We start from the raw sequence: 20,500 nt of genomic DNA, 5'->3' as shown, positions 1-20,500 counted from the left end.
AGGGAAACGCGTCACATCAAATAAATTGGATTTTACTTTCTTACCTGCTGTGTCCTGGGTCCGCTCAGCGCCGATGTACTCCTGCACCCTATACTGAAGCCTTGTCTTGTACCTATACGTTATTAATAGTATATGGAAACACCCCAACTGCTTACACGCTGTCAAAATATTCATCAATTTCTTGCAGGAATAACAAAGGACCAATGCAGAGATGTAAGAAAGTCCAAATTGTTATGTTATGGGTCATGCAATTCTGTACTAAAACAGATGCATCAGGAGAGCTGACAGGTCTTCCCTAAATTTATTTATGTGTCAAGTTAGATGTTGCTGAATGCTGAGGCTCCATGTTGTGTAGCTATATATTTTTTACTTTATAGGAATCTTGAAGCTCTACTTGCTGATAAGAGCTGTAGTCACTGTTGGATAGCTGATACTATATAATAGTAATTTGTATTATTCCTGGAGCTAATGATGGCTGCCCAAATCACTGCTCAAATGCCACATCCTGGCATGCCTCCTCGCTCACCCTCACCTCCCATTTGTTCCTTGGTTGACATACAGGGCTTGACTTACAATCAAGGAGGTGAGGGCATGCAAGAGGAAGAGCCTTGAGCAACTTGGCCCCGCCTCCCTGACATTTAGCTGAGCAATTATATACGTTTCGCAACCACCATGAGCTCTGTATCCTAACAGCAATGCATCCATGCAGCTTTTAGCAGCAAATAGAGCTGAGCTGGTTTTGGGACACTAATCCAGACGTACGTCTTCATGCTGCTGGGATTCAGTGTTCCAAAACTGCCTGCATAAGGCATCTATGCACAGAAATGTAATACAATTTGATATATATTACGGGTAAATTGCCAGGCAGTGGTGGGTTTGAAACAAGTATTTTAGGATGGCAATCCTAAGCTCCATGAAGATATTCTGGTGGGTGGTCACAAAACCAGGTGAAAAGTTTTACTTATACATCGCAGAGTATAGGGCAACAGAAAATTATTCTTATCAAATAAAGGAATTCACAGACCTGTTCAGACGTAATTCTTAATTCTTCTTTTTCGTTCATTAGTTTCAGGTATAGAATTTCAGTAGAAACTTTGCATATATTAAGAACTTAGAGCCTGATCACTCACTTCCATTGCTGTTCCTGACGCTACATTTCGGGACGAACACCTAAATAATGTGCTCAGGCTACCAGCTGGAGATGACTAAAATACCTTTTAGTACATATGCAAGTCTAGAAAGAGTTAACTTCATGTTTAACATAGCACATTATATAAATACTTTTTTTTTATTTATAAATAGAAGAATCCATGCTTGGGATGTGTTAGTTGCAATGCTATTATTAAGGGTGTTTATGTAAGCCATCCTACAAAAGGGATAAAAATCATGCTACAAGGTTTCCATACATGTCTTAGTCGTAATGTCATCTATTGAAATACCCATGTGGGAAAGCATATGTGGGGCAAACAATCAAGGTCCTGTTATCTGACCATAAGTCTATGATTAAGAAATTTAAAGTGAATAAAAATAAATTACCAGTAAACTTGCTGCAGTGTAAAGTTTACTGGATAAGTGAATTAGATACAATGGAGCCGAAAGGGCTAAATATGTTATGTAATATATAAAAATCGAGTATTTTTGCAACATGTTTTTAGTACATTGCTGTAATTTTTTATTAAAAAAAAAAAAAAAAGTATTTATATAATGTGCTATGTTAAACATGTAATTAAGTGCATTCACACCATAATTTAGCAATATGCTCATGGTGAGAACCTTATAAGTTTTATTGGCAGATTAAAAACCGCAGCAGACCACGATTTTCAGTCCAGCATGAATGGGATGCGGCATGGGTATGGCGGGGATACGACAGCAGACGTTTTTTAAATTTCCCTGTCGGATCTGGCAGCCATATCACACATATTGTGAATGTAGCCTAACTTTTTCTAGACTTATGTCAATATGTACTACAAGGTATTTAAGTCATCACCAGCTGGTAGCCTGAACGTATGATTAAGGGGTCTGCCCCTAATCGAAGCGTCAGGAACAACAACGGATATAAGTCCAAGCTCTGAAAGAAAATCTGTCAGGTAGTGCAGGTGACACTAATGACAATGGCACTTACTGTGTCCTGTTCCGTCCAGTTGTTCTTTGGTAACATAGTTCATAATGTTGAAAAAAGACCAGAGTCCATCAAGTTCAACCTACAACCCTAATGAGTCCCTACTGAGTTGATCCAGAGGAAGGCAAAAAACCCTCATACTAGAGGTAAAAATTCCTTCCCAACTCCAAATATGGCACTCAGAATAATGGATCAACGTTCTGTCTCTATAAATCTAGTATACATAACCAGCATTGGTATTATTCTCCAAAAATGCATCCAGACCCTTTTTGAACTCTTTTACAGAGTTCACCATGACCACCTTCTCAGGCAGGGAATTCCACAGTGTCACTACTCTAACAGTAATGAACCCCCATCTGTGCTGGTGTAGAAACCTTCTTTCCTCTAAACATAGAGGATGCCCCCTTGTTATAGATACAGTCCTGGGTATAAATAGATAATGGGAGAGATCTCTGTACGGTCCCCTGATGTATTTATACATAGTTATTTGGTCTCCCCTAAGCCTTCTTTTTTCTAAACTAAATAACCCTAATTCTGATAATCTTTCTGGGTACTGTAGTCCTCCCATTCCCCATATAACTCTGGTTGCCCGTCTTTGAACCCTCTCCAGTTCCACCATATCTTTCTTGTACACTGGTGGCCAGTACTGTACACAGTATTCTATGTGTGGTCTGACTAGTGATTTGTACAGCGGTATAATTATTTCCTTGTCGTGGGCATCTATTCACGTATTGATGCACCCCATGATTTTATTTGCCATGGCCGCAGCTGCCCGAAACTGGTCACTACAGCTAAATTTACTGTTAACTAAGACTCCCAAGTCCTTTTCGACGTCAGTCGTCCCATGTTTTCTCCAATTTAATACATAACCCCAGCCCGGATTTTTCTTCCCCATGTGCATTCCCTTACATTTATCAGTGTTGAACCTCATCTGCCACTTCCCAGCCCAAACCTCCAACCTATCCAGATCCAATAGTTCACTGTCCTCTATAGTGTTTACCTCTTTACAGAGTTTAGTATCATCTCCAACTTTACTATTCAACCCCTCTTCAAGGTCATTAATGAATATATTAAATAGGACAGGACCCAAGATGGATGCCTGTGGTACCCCACTAGTAACAGTCACTAAATCAGAATAAGTACCATTAATAACCATCCTCTGTTTCCTATCACTGAGCCAGTTACTTACCCACTTACACATATTCTCCCCAGCCCAATCCTTTTGGTAATCTTCACCGATATCTTCAGCTCTGGGCCCAGCTTGGAGCATGGGCGGAGCTTAGTGACATCACCGCTGATGTTCTCTAGCAGCGGGACCCAGCAGAGAACAGCAGCGGTGACATCACTAAGCTCCGCCCGTGCTCCAAGCCACGCCCGGAGCTGAAGATACCAGAGAAGATTACCGAAAAACGACTGTACTGACAAGTTAGTGCAGGTGACACTGGGGACAGGTTTCCTTTAATATATGCAAAGTTTCGATTGAAATTCTATACCTGAATCTGATAAAAGAAATAGAAGAAGAAATGAAATAACATCTGAAGAGGTCTGTGAATTCCTTTATTTCATAAGAATAATTTTCTAATGCCCTATACTCTGCTTTGTATGAACAAGTGTATGGATAACTGGATGGATGTATAGCTGCAGACACACCCTTGTTTACATTATTAGTGAAGACAGGTTCTGCTTAACATTAAACTGCTTCTTTATATCTCTTCCATATTGTTTTTTGGAATCACGATATGGCATATGAAAATAGCATATTTATTTCCAGTATGTCTTTTTGTATTGCTGACTTTTTAAATTACATTGTCAATCTTTTTAAATTATTTGCTTAGGGCCTTTATGAACACATACCATCAGCCTTATAATATTTTTTTCATAATTTCAGGTACTCTGAAGAGTCCATTGAGCCGAACAGCCCTGACGTTGGTCGGGGTGAGTGCCTGCGTGTTGGCTGTAGTGTGTGGGTCGCAAATATCCTGCCCACTCACCGTGAAGGTCACACTACATGTGCCAGAGCACTTCATCGCAGATGGTGAGAGAGTGAAGGGCACTAAAGAGTGAGGTTTTACACAGTGGAACAAATTAATAACAAAAAGAAGCGTTGGAAGAAACAAGGTGACGGAATGAAGGGACAGATGCAGCAGTAAGAATGTTTCAGACATCTTATTAGTATTCTGTTCTAAACTTTTCCCCACAGTCAATATTTCTTGTTTTACCCTGTATGTCCTTAGATGTATTACATGTGTCAATGTTTACCACAACTAGATACTATGTAAAGAAAAATATCTTCTTAAACAAGAAAACCATGGAGATGGAGGAATATTGCGTGACCCACCACCTGAAATCGCAATATAAAAGACTATAAAAGGCAAATGTACTTTATTTTAAAAGTTGTTAGATTTCGCAGTTGGCCTCTACGTTCTACAGTTTAGGAGTTTTAAAAGTTTTAAATGTGAATGTAATACGTGAGCCACTGCAGTTTTTTTACTTTAAGATTTAAGAAAATTGGTAGGCAAGATATACTAGTATATTTTTTATATATATTATACATTTTATACATGTAAATATCCATGCTAAAATAGATTAAAAAAAATAGATATCAAGCAGAAGAACAAAGGAGTTCCAATTTTTGTTTTGTTATGTTAGATTGATAAGTTCAAGGTCATATGACATTATGATGACTATAACATTATGTTATGTTTACGCTAGTAGTGAGGTGATTGTTTCCATGGTGTCACCTTGTGACTGAGGTACTTTGGACCTTAGAGTTGTCCATGCTAAAAATAAAGAGTTTGTGGGCTTTTTTCCAGAAATAGTACCACTTTTGTGCATGGTTTGTGTTTGGTATTCAAACGCATCTCCATTCACATAAAGAGAGAGAAAAAAAACTAAACTGAAAAAAAGTCAGACTATTGTTCTAATTCTGGACAACCCATTTAGTAGTCAGATAGTGTTTGTTCAGTTTTAATTCTGTAAAATGGCTCTTTGATTTTTTTAGGAATCAACATTTTTGAATAGATGCGATAATTCTTCCTAAAATTATAAATTTTACACTTTTCTATGGGGTATCTCTATTGTATTGGATGTCTCCCATATTTTTTAATATATGTCTGGGTCATTCATGTGTTGTGCTGCCCATGTAGTCCAATGGGCAACTACATGTGGCTTTGTAAATCACATCTTAGTAGCACAATCCCCAATGTCAAATTTCTCTCCTATGTTCTCACTCTAGACTTTTTTTTTTGGACAAAGCAACATACTTTACAATGTCCACATCTGAAAAAGGAATTCATATATATAGATATATATAGACTTGCATTGAGGGGGTGGGGTGTGATGACACACAGGGGCAGAGTGACACTCCGGCCCCGTGGTCGTCACGCTGCACACTCGGAGCCTCCAGCGATGCGGAGAGATCCCAAATGTGGGTGCTGAATGACAGATTGCGGGGGTCCCCAGCAGCGGAACCCCCGCGATCAGACATCTTATCCCCTATCCTTTGGATAGGGGATAAGATGTATTAGGGCTGGAGTACCCCTTTAACAGTCTCAGTGCCTCATTCAAGCCTGATTGAGACACTGTATGATAGAAGACCCTCTTGTAGTTAAGATTGCCAGCCCCAGTGACATTCATGCCAGAGCTGGCATCACTATGGAGGCAAACTGGGACCAAGTTCAGGTCCCTGAGCTATGTCTTGTAAAAGCTTATTAGGATGTACCAATTTAAGCCCAATTTCTATGCACAGACACAATACTGTGCACACATAATTATGCTAATTTATTGTAACAAAATAATTACATATACAAGACAGTGATTCTTTGGGCTACAGAAGTTGTACCTACACGAACACCCAATAGAGTAGGACTGTGATTGACAGCTGCCCTCCAGCACTGATAGACAGAATTGGAGAAAACTTCAGTCCCAGACATTTAAATAGGTTGGTGAGCAATTTATCATTTAGGCTTATACTTAAATATTTGCTAAAGGCTTCAGGCATCACTTTGTTTATCAGTTCTCAAATGTAGTAAAACCCTGATTTAAAATCATTTGTTTAAGATAATTTTTGACCTTGTCAAAAGCCTTGATTTAGTTTGTCCGGTGTTACAATAAATTTATATACTACTTTCCTAAAATGTCTTTTTCTGTCATCAGTATATTTTATGTACCTTGACATATGTACGCACAGACTGACATAAATCATATAGATGCAAAACAAAAGAACACTGATATTCTATACGCCTTATATAGTAATTAAAACTGCAATGGTCTTTAATCAGATTATATTACATGTTCAGGCCTTTGTTTGTTAGACACCTTCAGAAAGCATTAGAATAATAAATATTAATGGAAATAGATTCTTTTTATGTTAAAAAAAATAGTGTGCAGTAATCTTACCTAAAGATAAAAAAACATACCTTGGAGATGGAAAAAGTACAAAGAACAAAGCTGATAAGGGGATAGAGATCTTTAGTTAGGAGAAAAGGTTAACAATTATTTGGTTTTGAGGAGAGACATCTAAGGGGCATGATTATTTGTGTAAGTGTAAAAATGGCTCATACAAATAAATTGGTAAAAATATGTGGTTTGTTTAAAATCTCCTTAGAAGACAAGAGGACATTTCCTCCACATGGATAACAAAACTCAATGTCCAGGGGCAACAACCTGTGCCTCTGTAGAAATATCTACTGTACCATAGAAGTCGGTCATAGCAGTAACAGTTGCTAGGCTTAAAGATAAGCTTAAAGAGGTGGTCCAGGGATGAAAATATTTTTAGGATGGGTCCAGGGTACTGTCAAATACAAAATAAAGCAAACTTACCTGCACCAATCCCCTTCAGCTGCAGTCCCACCAACTCCTGGTCCCAAATCCTTTCAGCTTTTTCCACCTACTGTGAAATGGTGACCATACAGGAACTGCCTTTTGAACCAGTCACTGGCTACAGTGGTGACCCACTTCAGTCATTTATTGGATGGGCAGGTAGCTGAGAAGCTGAGATGACCACAAGCTAGTGGCCCTGGGTGAACAGGGCAAGAAAGTATGCTTAATTTTTTTTATTTTGAAAGCACCTGGGGCCCTTTCTGAAAAATATTTTTGTCCCTGGACAACCCCTTTAAGATGCCCAAAATAATTAGATTGATGTCGTTCGATAATGATTTTGCCATTATGGGTTGCCTGATCTCTGTTTATGAGGGTTTCCCAATTGCCATCCAAAGGCAAATGTCAGAGGAAAAAGGCTCCTGCATGTTGGATATCAGTTGGCTTTATTCTTTATTCCAGAAGGAGATAAACAACTATCAGATCAGGCATCAATGCCAGCTGCCCTTAGCATCTCAGTCTGGAATTTATCCGGGCAGAGATTCCGTAGTGTCCATCGACCCTCATGCAGGACAAGACAGGTCCTGTTTGAAGATGGATTTTTACAAAACTGTCCAACCCTTTAGGCTGGTTTTACATAGGTCCTGATCTGGTATCAGCTTGCAACCTTCTCCCCACTGACAAACATATACATATATATCTAAAATATGTTTGAGAAAACTCTGTGTATAGCTCCCTTTAGATAATTTTTCAAACAACATACCAACAATGGCTATATATATATATATATATATATATATATATATATATTACCCTGCTCTGTACTGACGAGGGGCAAGAACCCCGAAACAGCTGTCTGCAGATGGGTCCTCTTTCCTTCTGGAGAGAGAGTTCTGGCTTGGCATTAATCCCGATTATTCCGTAACTGGAGCTAAGCTGATACCAGGGAACATCGCCTAAGAAGGTGATGTAATGAGCTGATTTGCTAATTACCCTACATATATATATATATATATATATATATATATATATATATATATATATTATACAGATAATATCCTTGTTTGAATGTTCTTTGCTAGTCCCCCCTTTTCCTGGAATACTTATTTTATCTTAGTACTTGAACCTTATGAATCTGTATCTTTTTTAACCATACTAATTACATAGTCAATCATAGCTAGGGTTACTGAAATTATACGGAATATTAGAATGAGAAATACGTTTAGTGTGGCAATGTAAATGTAGGTGGATAAAATACTTTATAAAGATCACAGTGCCTTCAATAAAATTTAGCAGTCAAAGTATTTAAATATGAAATAGGAAAATGTGTGAAGACAATACTAATCTGAAAATTATCCTTGTTTTAACGCTTAGTTTAAAAGATTTAATAATTCTATCAAAATGCAAATAAAACGAGCAACTTGACAGTGAAAGAACAAAAAGTTCTGCAGTAGTTAAAAAATAGCAAAATTAAGATCTGAAAAAGGGGAATCAGCAGAGATACTCAGCAGGTCCCAGTGTGACATTTAGAATGTTATATCTAGATGAAGGGTATATTAAAAAGAAGCAAAAGTAAAAGATAAAAAAAAAATCTTTAAACATCTTCATTTCAATGCAAGTGTTTTTTTAATTTAAATATATTTTATTAAATCTGATTCCTACCGGGTTATGTATCCCTCCAGAATTTCATTTTCTTACCTTACTATTTAAATGAATAGAAGTACAAAAACTTAAGAACTTTATTAAAGACACTCACAGAGGCAGCATGGTGACTTCATGGGAGTCCTAAGATATCATTTTTTTAACAATTTAGAATTCAGAATAGTATTCTATTTGAGGACTCTGAAAAAGTAATGCATAGTTCAGGGGGAAAAGGATTTTTTTAATCCATAATTCCATGCGTGTTGGTGCCCATAGTTGAAAATGCTAGCCTTTACTCATTATACTCACTTGGCCAACTTTTTAGCAAGGAGGGAAAAACAGGGTTTGAATATATATATATATATATATATATATATCCAAGTGGTATAGGTCACAGCAAAAAGTATGCAGACTCCCAATTTGAAAAAGGCTGTGGTCTTTATTTAGGTCATCAGCAGTGCTGACCTAAATAAAGACCACAGCCTTTTTGAAATTGGGAGTCTGCATAATTTTTGCTGTGACCTATACCACTTGGATGTTCTGTATCTGGACTGGTTATCCGGATGGTCACGGGCATAGGAGCAGGGACTAGTGCTATCTTCCCCCTTGGACGTATATATATATATATATATATATATATATATATATATATATATATATATATATATATATAGTAAAATTAAGGGAACCGGCACTGTACAGTAGGACTTAAAGTCCAAATCGGGTGCTCAGCCTTCACAGGTTCAAACTCCAAACCCTTCTTAAACAACTCCAAAAAAGGAAAGTGGCACTCCAATGGCAGAAAAAAGGTGTATTTATTCACCCATCAAGTCAAGTGCGACGTTTCGGCCTCACAATGAAGCCTTTCTCAAGCAGTGTATTAGTGTTACATCACTTCCTTAAATATCATTAATCGTAGTGACATCATCACCTCATTTACATTAATTAAATGTTAAACATCCATATACAAAATAGAAAAATACATCTATGCTATCATGTGCATCATAAAACCATATTAGACATCTATGCAAATCATAGCTAAGTGTTGATCTATACAAAACAGTGTTTAAATACAAAAGTGCATCATGTAAACATAACATCACGTCAGCCGAGAGGGTGGTCCCTCACCTTCATAGCCATGTGTTCACCTCCTGATTCGCTGCTTCATCATCGGGTCCTCTGTTTGTAAATAACTCAACTGCGCAAAACTGGAAGGGCATCGCGTCACTCACGCGCGCTTCCCCTTCACTGACTTCCCATAGTTAATGCGCAGGACCGGAAATGTATAACGTTACATACATCCTCATTCCTTTCTAAGTGCTTCTCTCACCTGGCTTTCTGTGTTGCCCCGGCGCATGCGCACACACCGGAGACCACAGAATCAGCCATCTTGAAGTCGGGCTACATAAAGAACGCAAAGGGCCAATGCCGTATCTCCAATATTCACTCCGTGGCCATTTTACTAAGGGGCACACTGCCCTCACATTTATTCCACCATATGTAGGAGATCGGCATCGGCACTAAGTCACGTCAATATCACTAGGGATAGAATTGGACACACTGAAAATGTACCCCGTCCACCCGATAATCACTGGTGTGTGGCACATAATCTCAATGGGAAATCCGTGCGGGGTATGAAAAGCATCGGGGTACTCAGATTAGGGAATAAAGGAGATGATACAGAACATACAGGAATCAGTGAGAGGACAAAACTAGTTCCATGGTTACCCTAAGTTTTTTACCTTGATCAATAAATTATATCAGTTGTGTTATATTCATCAACAAGTGTATATATCCACAGTACCGTATGTCCCAAGTGTATGCTGAAACAGTCACACACTTAAAGGACGGGTATGATCATCAATACACGATCTATAATCGTATATAGCCCGACCCTGTGTATATCATGTACTTAATAATCGGTCATTTGGGACATCCCGTCCACATATGTGACCATCTAATTACACACTATCGGGTGTTCAAGAGCTATATCCAAGCTTCCGCACTCCATATCAAGTGCATATATGTACCCATGTTCTATCACTTGTCCAGCTCAATAGATTCCCCCACTGTCCATGTCAGCACCTCTCCCCTCCGAGATCCCACAAAGGCTCCTCCCACTCCACAACTGCTATCCCAGATCAGTGCCATCACACCAAAGAACACAGGTGAAATCTGGGGTCATCCTCCGTGAACCAAAAAAATCCACATTCATTATCTACAGTACCATATATAATAAAAAAGGTTGGAATTCCGGACGGTAAAGAAATTCTCAGTTTCAGATGACACGATGAATGAAGTCGCGATCAGTGGTGACGTGATGTAGTTACATCACGTCACCACTGATCGCGACTTCATTCATCGGAGGCTGCGGGCGACGGAGATCGGCGGGCGGCGATGACGTCTGGCTGGATCCGACGGAAGCCGATGAGTTGCCTAGCAACATCCGGAGGGTACAGTTTGAGACCATTATACAGTGGTCTCTAACTGTAACCCTCCAGATGATGCAAAACTAGAACTCCCAGCATGCCCAGACAGCTGTTTGGTCATGCTGGAATATGTAGTTTTGCAACAGCTGGAGGGCTACAGTTAGAGACCACTACAGTGATCCCTTAACTGTAGCCCTCCAGATCTTGCAAAACTACAACTCCTAGCATGCCCAAACAGCTGTTTGCTGTCTGGGCATGCTGGGATTTGTAATTTTGGAACAGCTGGAGGCACACTGGTTGAAAAATACTGAGTTAGGCTGGGTTCACACCACGTTTTCTTAAATACGGTTCCCTTATACGGTTTGGAGGAGGAGGGCGGGGCTTAATTGCGGCGCCCGCACTCAGCCGTATTCGGGAACCGTATTTAATACAAGTCTATGAGCCGACCGGAGTGAACCGCAGCCTCCGGTCGGCTTCGTTTTCGGCCGTATGCGGTTTCCCGACCGCAGGCAAAAACGTGGTCGACCACGTTTTTGCCTGCGGTCGGGAAACCGCATACGGCCGAAAACGAAGCCGACCGGAGGCTGCGGTTCACTCCGGTCGGCTCATAGACTTGCATTAAATACGGTTCCCGAATACGGCTGATTGTGGGTGCCGCGATTAAGCCCCGCCCCCTCCTCCAAACCGCATACGGGAACCGTATTTAAGAAATCGTGGTGTGAACCCAGCCTTAGGTAACAGAACCTAACTGAAGGTTTTATAACCAGTGTGCCTCCAGCTGTTGCAAAAGTACACCTTCCACCATGCACGGTCTGTCAGTACATGCTGGGAGTTGTAGTTTTGAAGCAGCTGGAGGTTTGCACCCCCCCCCCCCCCCCAGGTGAACGTACAGGGTACATTCACACGGGCAGGTTTACAGTAAGTTTCCTGCTTCAAGTTTGGGTTGCGGCAAATTTTTCGCCGCAGCGCAAACTCATAGTGGGAAACTCACCGTAAAACGCCAGTGCGAATGTACCCTAAAAACACTACACTACACTAACACATAATAAAGAGTAAAACACAACATATACACCCCCTTACACTGTCCTCTCCCCCCCCAATAACAATTAAAAATGTATTGTATGGCAGTGTTTCCAAAACGGAGCCTCCAACTGTTGCAAAACAACAACTACCAGAATTTTCGGACAGTCACTGAGTGTCCAGGCATGCTGGGAATTTAGCAACAGCTGGAGGCACCCTGTTTGTGAATCACTGGCATAGAATACCCCTATGTCCACCCCTATGCAATCCCTAATTTAGTCCTCAAATGCGCATGGTGCTCTCTCACTTCAGAGCCCTGTCGTATTTCAAGGAAACAGTTTAGGGCCACATATGGGGGATTTCCGTACTCGGGAGAAATTGCACTACAAATTTTGGGGGGCATTTTTCCCTTTTACCCCTTATGAAAAGGAAAAGTTTGGGGCTACACCAGCTTGTTAGTGTAAAAAAATAAAAAAATTACACTAACATGCTGGTGTTGCCCATACTTTTTATTTTCACAAGCGATAAAAGGAAAAAAAGACCCCCAAAATTTGTAACACAATTTCTCCTGAGTACGGAAATACCCGATATGTGGGCGTAAAATGCTCGGTGGGCGCACAACAAGGCTCAGGAGTGAGAGCGCACTATGTACATTTGAGGCCTAAATTGGTGATTTGCACAGGGGTGGCTGATTTTACAGCGGTTCTGACATAAACGCAAAAAAAGGAATACCCACATTTGACCCCATTTTGGAAACCACATCCCTCATGTAATGTAATAAGGGGTACAGTGAGCATTTACACCCCACAGGGGTCTGACAGATTTTTGCGACAGTGGTCCGTGAAAATGAAAAATAAAATTTTTCATTTGCACAGCCCAATGTTCCAAAGATCTGTCAAATGCCAGTGGGGTGTACATACTCACTGCACCCCTTATTAAATTCTGTGAGGGGTGTCATTTCCAAAATGGGGTCACATGTGGGGGGTCCACTGTTCTAGCACCACGGGGGGGGGGGGGGGGCTTTGTAAACGCACATGGCCCCTGACTTCCACTCCAAAAAATGTTTTTCCTCAAAAGCTCAATGGTGCTCCTTCTCTTCTGAGCATTGTAGTGCGCCCGCAGTGCACTTGATGTCCACACATGGGGTATTTCCATACTCAGAAGAGATGGGGTTACAAATTTTGGGGGGCATTTTGTCCTATTATCCCTTGCAAAAAATGTTTATTTGAGGGAAAACCAGCATTTTGGTGAAAAAATAAATAAAATCATTTACACATCCAACTTTAACGAAAAGTCGTCAAACACCTGTGGGGTGTTAAGGCTCACTGGACCCCTTGTTACGTGCCTTGAGGGGTGTAGTTTCCAAAATAGAATGCCATGTGTTTTTTTTTTTTTTTTTGCTGTTCTGGCACCATAGGGGCTTCCTAAATGTGACATGCCCCCAAAAAACCATTTCAGAAAAACTCACTCTCCAAAATCCCACTGTTGCTCCTTTCCTTCTGAGCCCTCTACTTTGCCCGCCGAACACTTGACATACACAATTTTCTTAATCAAGAGAAATTGGGTTACACATTTTAGGAAGATTTCTCTCCTTTTACCACTTGTAAAAATTCAATAACTGGGTCTACAAGAGTGTAAAAAATGAAGATTTTGAATTTTCTCCTTCAATTTGCTGCTATTCCTGTGAAACACCTAAAAGGTTAACAAACCTTTTGAATGTCATTTTGAATACTTTGAGGGGTGCAGTTTTTATAATGAGGTCATTTGTGGGGTATTTCTAATAAGAAGGCCCTTCAAATCCACTTCAAAACAGAACTTTGAAAATTTTGTGAAAAATTGGAAAATTTCTGCTGAACTTTGAAGCCCTCCAAAAGAAAAACATGTCAACTTTATGATGCAAACATAAAGTAGACATATTGTATATGTGAATCAATATATAATTTATTTGGAATATTCATTTTCCGTGTAAGCAGAGAGCTTCAAAGTAAAAAAAAAATGCTAAATTTTCTATTTTTTCATCAAATTTTGGAATTTTTCACCAAGAAATGATGCAAGTATCGACAAATTTTACCACTAACATAAAGTAGAATATGTCACGATAGCAGCTCAGATCCATTCCGGTGTAACCATCCCGGTGCAGCCATCCCGGCTCTGACTACAGCTGACGTCAGACGCCGGCAACACGAGGTGAACTTCCAGCCTTCCAGTATACGGTCCTGTTTACCAACCAGCAAAGCGGTGAGGAATACCAACTCCAGCGCAGGCCAGCGCCAGCAGTCCCCGGGCATCATTGCGATCTTCGGCGCCTGCCAGCGCCTCAGCCGTTAGCGACTGCCACCGCGCTCAATCAGACCATACTGGACCAGGCTCACGATTGGAAGTGCCCCACAGAGGACTGTGCGCACCACGGACACTCAGCCATTGCGGGAACAACACCCATCGCCTGAGTTATTATTTACAGACCGGTATCAATTTCTAATATTACAGACTGTTTGCTACTGTATCTAAAAGGGACATATCTACCCTAAATACCCAGAAGAGCAACTCTTTAACATAATTGTTTGGTACAGATCTTACTTTGCTATTTTATTATCCTATGCCAGGATTATAGTTTTAATTACCGTATATACTCGAGTATAAGCCGACCCGAGTATAAGCCGAGACCCCTAATTTCAACCCAAAATCCCAGGAAAAGTTATTGACTCGAGTATAAGCCTAGGGTGGGAAATACCTCATCCCCCCATGTAATCATCCAGACCCGTCATTAACATCCTCATCATCATCCCCTTGTCATCATCCCACACATCCCCCCTTCATCATCCACTTATCATCCCACACATCCCCCCTTCATCATCCCCTTGTCATCATCCCACACATCCCCCCTTCATCATCCCCTTGTCATCATCCCACACATCCCCCCTTCATCATCCCCTTATCATCCCACACATCCCCCCTTCATCATCCCCTTATCATCCCGCACATCCCCCCTTCATCATCCCCTTATCATCCCACACATCCCCCCTTCATCATCCCCTTGTAATCATCCCACACCCCCCCTTCATCATCCCCACCCCCCTTCATCATCCCCACACCCCCCCCTTCATCATCCTCTTCTCATCATTCGCCCTCAGTGGTCTTCAACCTGCGGACCTCCAGAGGTTTCAAAACTACAACTCCCAGCAAGCCCGGGCAGCCATCGGCTGTCCGGGCTTGCTGGGAGTTGTAGTTTTGAAACCTCCGGAGGTCCGCAGGTTGAAGACCACTGCGGCCTTCAACATCATCCAGCCCCCTCTCACCCCCTTTAGTTCTGAGTACTCACCTCCACTCGGCGCTGGTCCGGTCCTGCAGGACTGTCCGGAGAGGAGGTGGTCTGGTGAGGAGGTGGTCCGGGTTGCTATCTTCACCGGGGGCGCCTCTTCTCCGCGCTTCCGGGCCGGAATAGAGGCGTTGCCTTGACAATGACGCAGAAGTACGTTGGCAATGAACGCACCTCTGCGTCGTTGTCACGGCAACGTGACTATTCTGAGGCCGGGCCCGAAGCGCTTAGAAGAGGCGCCCCCGGTGAAGATAGCAGCCCGGAACCACTATCCCACCGGACCACCTCCTCACTGGACAGCCCTGCAAGACCGGACCAGCGCCGAGCGGAGGTGAGTATTCAGAACTAAAGGGGGTGAGAGGGGGCTGGATGATGTTGAAGGCCGCAGTGGTCTTCAACCTGCGGGCCTCCGGAGGTTTCAAAACTACAACTCCCAGCAAGCCCGGACAGCCGATGGCTGCCCGGGCTTGCTGGGAGATGTAGTTTTGAAACCTCTGGAAGTCCGCAGGTTGAAGACCACTGCGGGTGGGGGAGTTCACTCGAGTATAAGCCGAGGGGGGTGTTTTCAGCACGAAAAATCGTGCTGAAAAACTCGGCTTATACTCGAGTATATACGGTACTATATGCCTAAATATATTGTTAGGTTGCCTTTTAATATATATGTTCTTCTCACAAGGGCCCTGTGAGAAGTACCTAATCTTATTCATATTTTATAATAAATATTGATTATTATTGAAGCACGATCCACGTATATCTATTTTTATTTACTCACCTAGAAGGTCCGGGCTACATTGTATTTTTTTGGTTTGCCCTTTTCTAGCAATTAGGGTATAGTTGCTTGCCCAGTTTGACCTCGGTGCGTATTAGTTGTGAGCTGCACATACCTATATAATGTTCTCTTTATTGTACAAATCTGTTTAACTTTCTGGAGCCAGTTGATATAAAAAATTTTTTTCCTGGAATACCCCTGTAAGTGGAACCTTTTTCTGCATGTGAACTGTTCCAATAATCCCCAAACTACTGGACTGTGAACCTGTCTGTATGAGTCTGTTTACTTGCTGGCAAGATAGTTTGAAGGGTCCCGTGCTACAATTTATATAATTCTAAAATCCTGTAGTTTTTACTTTGAGACTTATGAGGCTGAAACTTCGTGTTCTGTAGAGATCACTTTTCAGCTGGCCCCATAATCATGTGCAAACACATAGTAGAATAAAAAAAATAAAAACAGATATGAAAATAAAAATAGGTATCAGTGTTTGGTTCTAATTAGCAAAAATGTACAGTGTAGGCGATACATTCCCTTTAAGGTCACATCATCTGTTTGGAATCAAGGTAGTCAACCTTTTTTGTAGTTCTGCAGGACAACATATCTAAAATTATGGATAGCCAACAATTTTATGGAAACATTGGAAAACCATAAGGAATCATGAACATTGCAATACATTGTTCAAGCTCTTCCAGCTTTATCAGAGCCAAAGACATTTTTTACAGACACTGGGAAAAAGTTTTTTAGTTTTTTTGGCTGTTAAAATTTTTTTTGGACAGTTGTCAATGCTGTCTGGAATTTTTTATTGGTTATCTCAATTAGACTATGATAACATTATTTAAATATGAAATAGGAAAATGTATGAAGACAATACTAATCTGAAAATTAGTGATGCAAATAAAATGAACAACTTGACAGTCAAAGAGCAAAAGAGTTCTGCAGTAGTTAAAAAATGGCTCAAGTAATCATTTGTATAGCTAAAGGTACATTAAAGTGTTAGACTGTCCAAAACCCAAAAGGTGAGTAGAAACAATTCATATTACAAAATCAGCTAAGGACCTGAATGAAAGAAGCTGTGACAAAAAACATGAAGCTCACAGAAACACTATAATAAAGGAATAGAGACAGAAGAATGAGGAGGGTGGATTCCTTAGACAAAATTAGTTTGAAATCAACACATGAAATTTAATAGTATGTTTCACTACCTTTGCCTGAAGATTTACCTTAAAGGTAACAGGTCACTCATTTTATGCTGCTGGAACCACAGGCCCTTAGCACAGTAATAAATTATTGACTCTGAATGGTTGTGCCATTCAGAGTAATCATAGATATAACTTTGGCCAGGAACGGGGCTCCAAGTCATTGTGGCAGTTCCTGGTCCTGATTGACAGATCTTTATATTTGCATTTAGGCCTTGGGACAGCCCTGATGACTCGGAGCCCTGTTCCTGCCTGAAGTTACAACTTTGATTATTCTGAAATTGTACAGCCATTCAGAGTCAATCATATATCACTGTGCCAAGGCAGCAGGAAACTAGTGGCAGGTTCTCTATAATGATTTAGCACAATGGTTTGGGTGTTTCTGAGACTCTCTATATGTCTAGCCCTTACTTGTGCATGTAATAGATGTATAGTTAAAGAATGTCCTTGAAATTCAGTGACCATGCCAGGTTTTCAAGATTTGCCCCAGAAATCTATTTTTCAAACTAATGAACCATAGCTACTTTACAGCATGTAGATGTGATTTTAATATTCCACTTATATAATGTACATTGTGCAGTCAATTCTAATTGGAAAGGAGTTTTTCAGACGTAAACAGTCCAATTAAATGAAGTTCATTGAACATAACCGGGTTGTAAGCATCATGTGCTTGGGGGGCACCCTATGTTGTAATGACTTCTGCCAAGAACATCCTACACCCGGGAACATCCTAATGATGCATTGCAGTTAATACTGCCTCAGGATACATAATACCTGATAAATGATATAAATGATACTTGTATGTTACTAGTTCCAACTTTTATTGAAAGGACATTCTGTGGTGCATCCCAAACTGTGTATTTACATTTACCATTGCTCTTAGGTTGGGTTCACACAGGGCAAAACTTTCAGCGCATATTGCATTTTGCATGTGGATATTCCTGTAAAATGTGGGTGCAGATTATGGCTGTATTCTCGTAGCAAATCCATGCACAAATTAAAAGAAGCACCAAATTTTATGCAGTGTGAACCTAGCCTTAGTATTATTTGCATATCTTGACACTGGTAATAAAAGGAATATTTCAGGATAGATTTATTTTAGAAAGTGTGAATTGTGTACATACTGTACATGGGATAGCTAGATGAAAAGAAAAAAGAAGGCATACTTCCTGTCTCAATCCCACGTGGCTGCCATTCTGACACCTCCCAGTCCGCTTCTTCCAATGATTTTTTGTTTGTGCAGAAAATGTCTGCTCAGCCAGTCATCAAAAACAAGAAGAAACAGACGGAAGAAGTGACCAGGAGATGTTGGAATGGGAGCTGCAGGAGCGTCAGGGCAGGTGAGTATGCTTTCTTTTTATTTTTAGCCCCTTAAGGAAATGCACTCGTAAATATACAGAATTGCAGGGAGTAACTTTGCACGCTGTATGTTTATACCACTGCTATGAAGCGAGGGCAGGAGCTGCACTTGTTTTATAGCTGATGAGTTACTTTTATAGCTGATGAGGATAGTACTAATCAGTACTATATAATTACATTTAACAACAAAGAGTCCAGATCAGCTCATCCCAAATAGCCTGGAGCAACACGGACTGACATAGAAAGACACTCAACCAAACCGAAGAAGAAAAACTTTTGTCCAGCACAACCGTTTGTGGTAAAAGCTTCATTCTTAATTAAATCACATCAAGACGGGCACGTAGACAGTGACATGGTTCAGTTGAAGATCCCAACCTTAGTCATACATAGTACTGAACAGTACATTTTATTCCAGTGATTGCATATAATAGTCCCGTAAAAGGACTTAATTTGGATTTATAGTTTTCTTAACTGTCCTGCTCAAACTGCCTTGAAGACTTCTTCCGATAATGACTTGGCACTGCAGAATTTGTCAGAAAAACATGTTAGGCTCCGGATAATTCCAGAACATTTACCAACTTTTCCCTACCCTAAGTGCCCCAGATATTGCCCACCTTGGTGCCCTGCATAGTATAAATGAGCAGGTTAACATGTTTTGGGGAAGGAGTATTGAGTGGTGGTGGGTAAATAGTTTGCCCCAGTAGGTAGAAAGAAAGATCACCTTCCCCAGTAGGTAGGTAGATTGGCATCCCCCCTTAGGTAGATACCCCCAGTAGATAGTTAGGGAATCCCAATGGTAGGTATTAGGTAATTCCCCTGGTGGGTAGATAATGTCCCCCTGGTAGGTAGTTAATGGGCCCTTTCACTGAACCTTGAAACCCCTAAAGAATCTTCCATTAGGCAGTGATACTCATGGGATTGCATACCCAAGCTCTTTTATACAGGCAGGGTTTACAGTGGTTATATCTGCCATATATCATTACATTATCATTACGTTATTTATTTATTTGATTATTATATTTTTTCTACATTTAGGCAATTTATTATTAAGTTTTTTTGTATATTTTGGACTTCTCATATACAGTATGTTAACACATGTTGTGTTTTCTAATAGTCATATGGATCTCTTATGATGTATCCAGTGTTGTGTTTTGTACATTTATTGATAAAATAAGGTAATTCATTGGGAGAGATTTATCAAAACCCGTGGAGATGAAAAGTTGACCAGTTGCCCATAGCAACTAATCAGATCGCTTTTTTCATTTATAAGAGCCTTGTTAAGAATGAAAGAATGGGTGTGCACAGGATGTTTATTTTTTTGTCGCTTATTTTTTTAAATAAAATATTCATTATATGGACATTAAGTTGTTGCAGCCCTAAGTGTGGCTTTAGGCTGTACTCACATTTACATTCTATGACATAAGATTGCTCAGCTAGCCTCTAAAGCTTAGAGTGAACATTGGTTATAAGCTCATAAAGCAGCCATCCCCTGTCTACAGTCCGTTCTGTTTTGTCACTGCTGTTGATTGCTGACCCACCAGACTTGGACAGTTTTATTGCATTTCTGGCACTGCCTATTTCTAGTGGGCAAGCGAACAACACCACTGAGTTTGTAAGTTCAAGAAATGTGATTTCCCCATCCCCAAGTGAGCATTTACACTAAAGAGACTGTTGTGCCCCATTTAATCTAAATGGCACACTGGCATTGAGTATGCATGTAGTTAAAGTTGCTGTCTGAGTGTTAAATGGAACTGGCAGCAGCAAATGAGAAACAAATAACAGTACTTGTCTGTTAAGCTCTCTGCCACTCCAGCACCCATGGTGGTCCCGGGG

At 40.6% G+C, this 20,500-nt stretch overlaps 1 protein-coding gene across 3 annotated transcripts in view; it reads left to right on the top strand.

Moving 5' to 3' along the window:
- ASTN2 (astrotactin 2) overlaps positions 1-20,500 on the top strand; it is a 759,531-nt gene that overhangs the window by 311,161 nt on the left and 427,870 nt on the right. For all 3 annotated transcript variants that reach the window (XR_008847822.1, XM_056539747.1, XM_056539746.1), the window contains one exon: positions 4,008-4,154. Coding sequence is in view for 2 of the 3 variants with exons in the window: in XM_056539747.1 (XP_056395722.1) it covers positions 4,008-4,154 (147 nt within the window). In the remaining variant the exon portion in view is untranslated. The remainder of the gene's footprint in view (positions 1-4,007; positions 4,155-20,500) is intronic.

Source organism: Hyla sarda, chromosome 9, assembly GCF_029499605.1.
Source record: "Hyla sarda isolate aHylSar1 chromosome 9, aHylSar1.hap1, whole genome shotgun sequence".
NCBI lineage: Eukaryota > Metazoa > Chordata > Amphibia > Anura > Hylidae > Hyla > Hyla sarda.
Note: the sequence above shows the minus strand (reverse complement) of the source record. Positions and strands in the feature narration are given on the sequence as shown.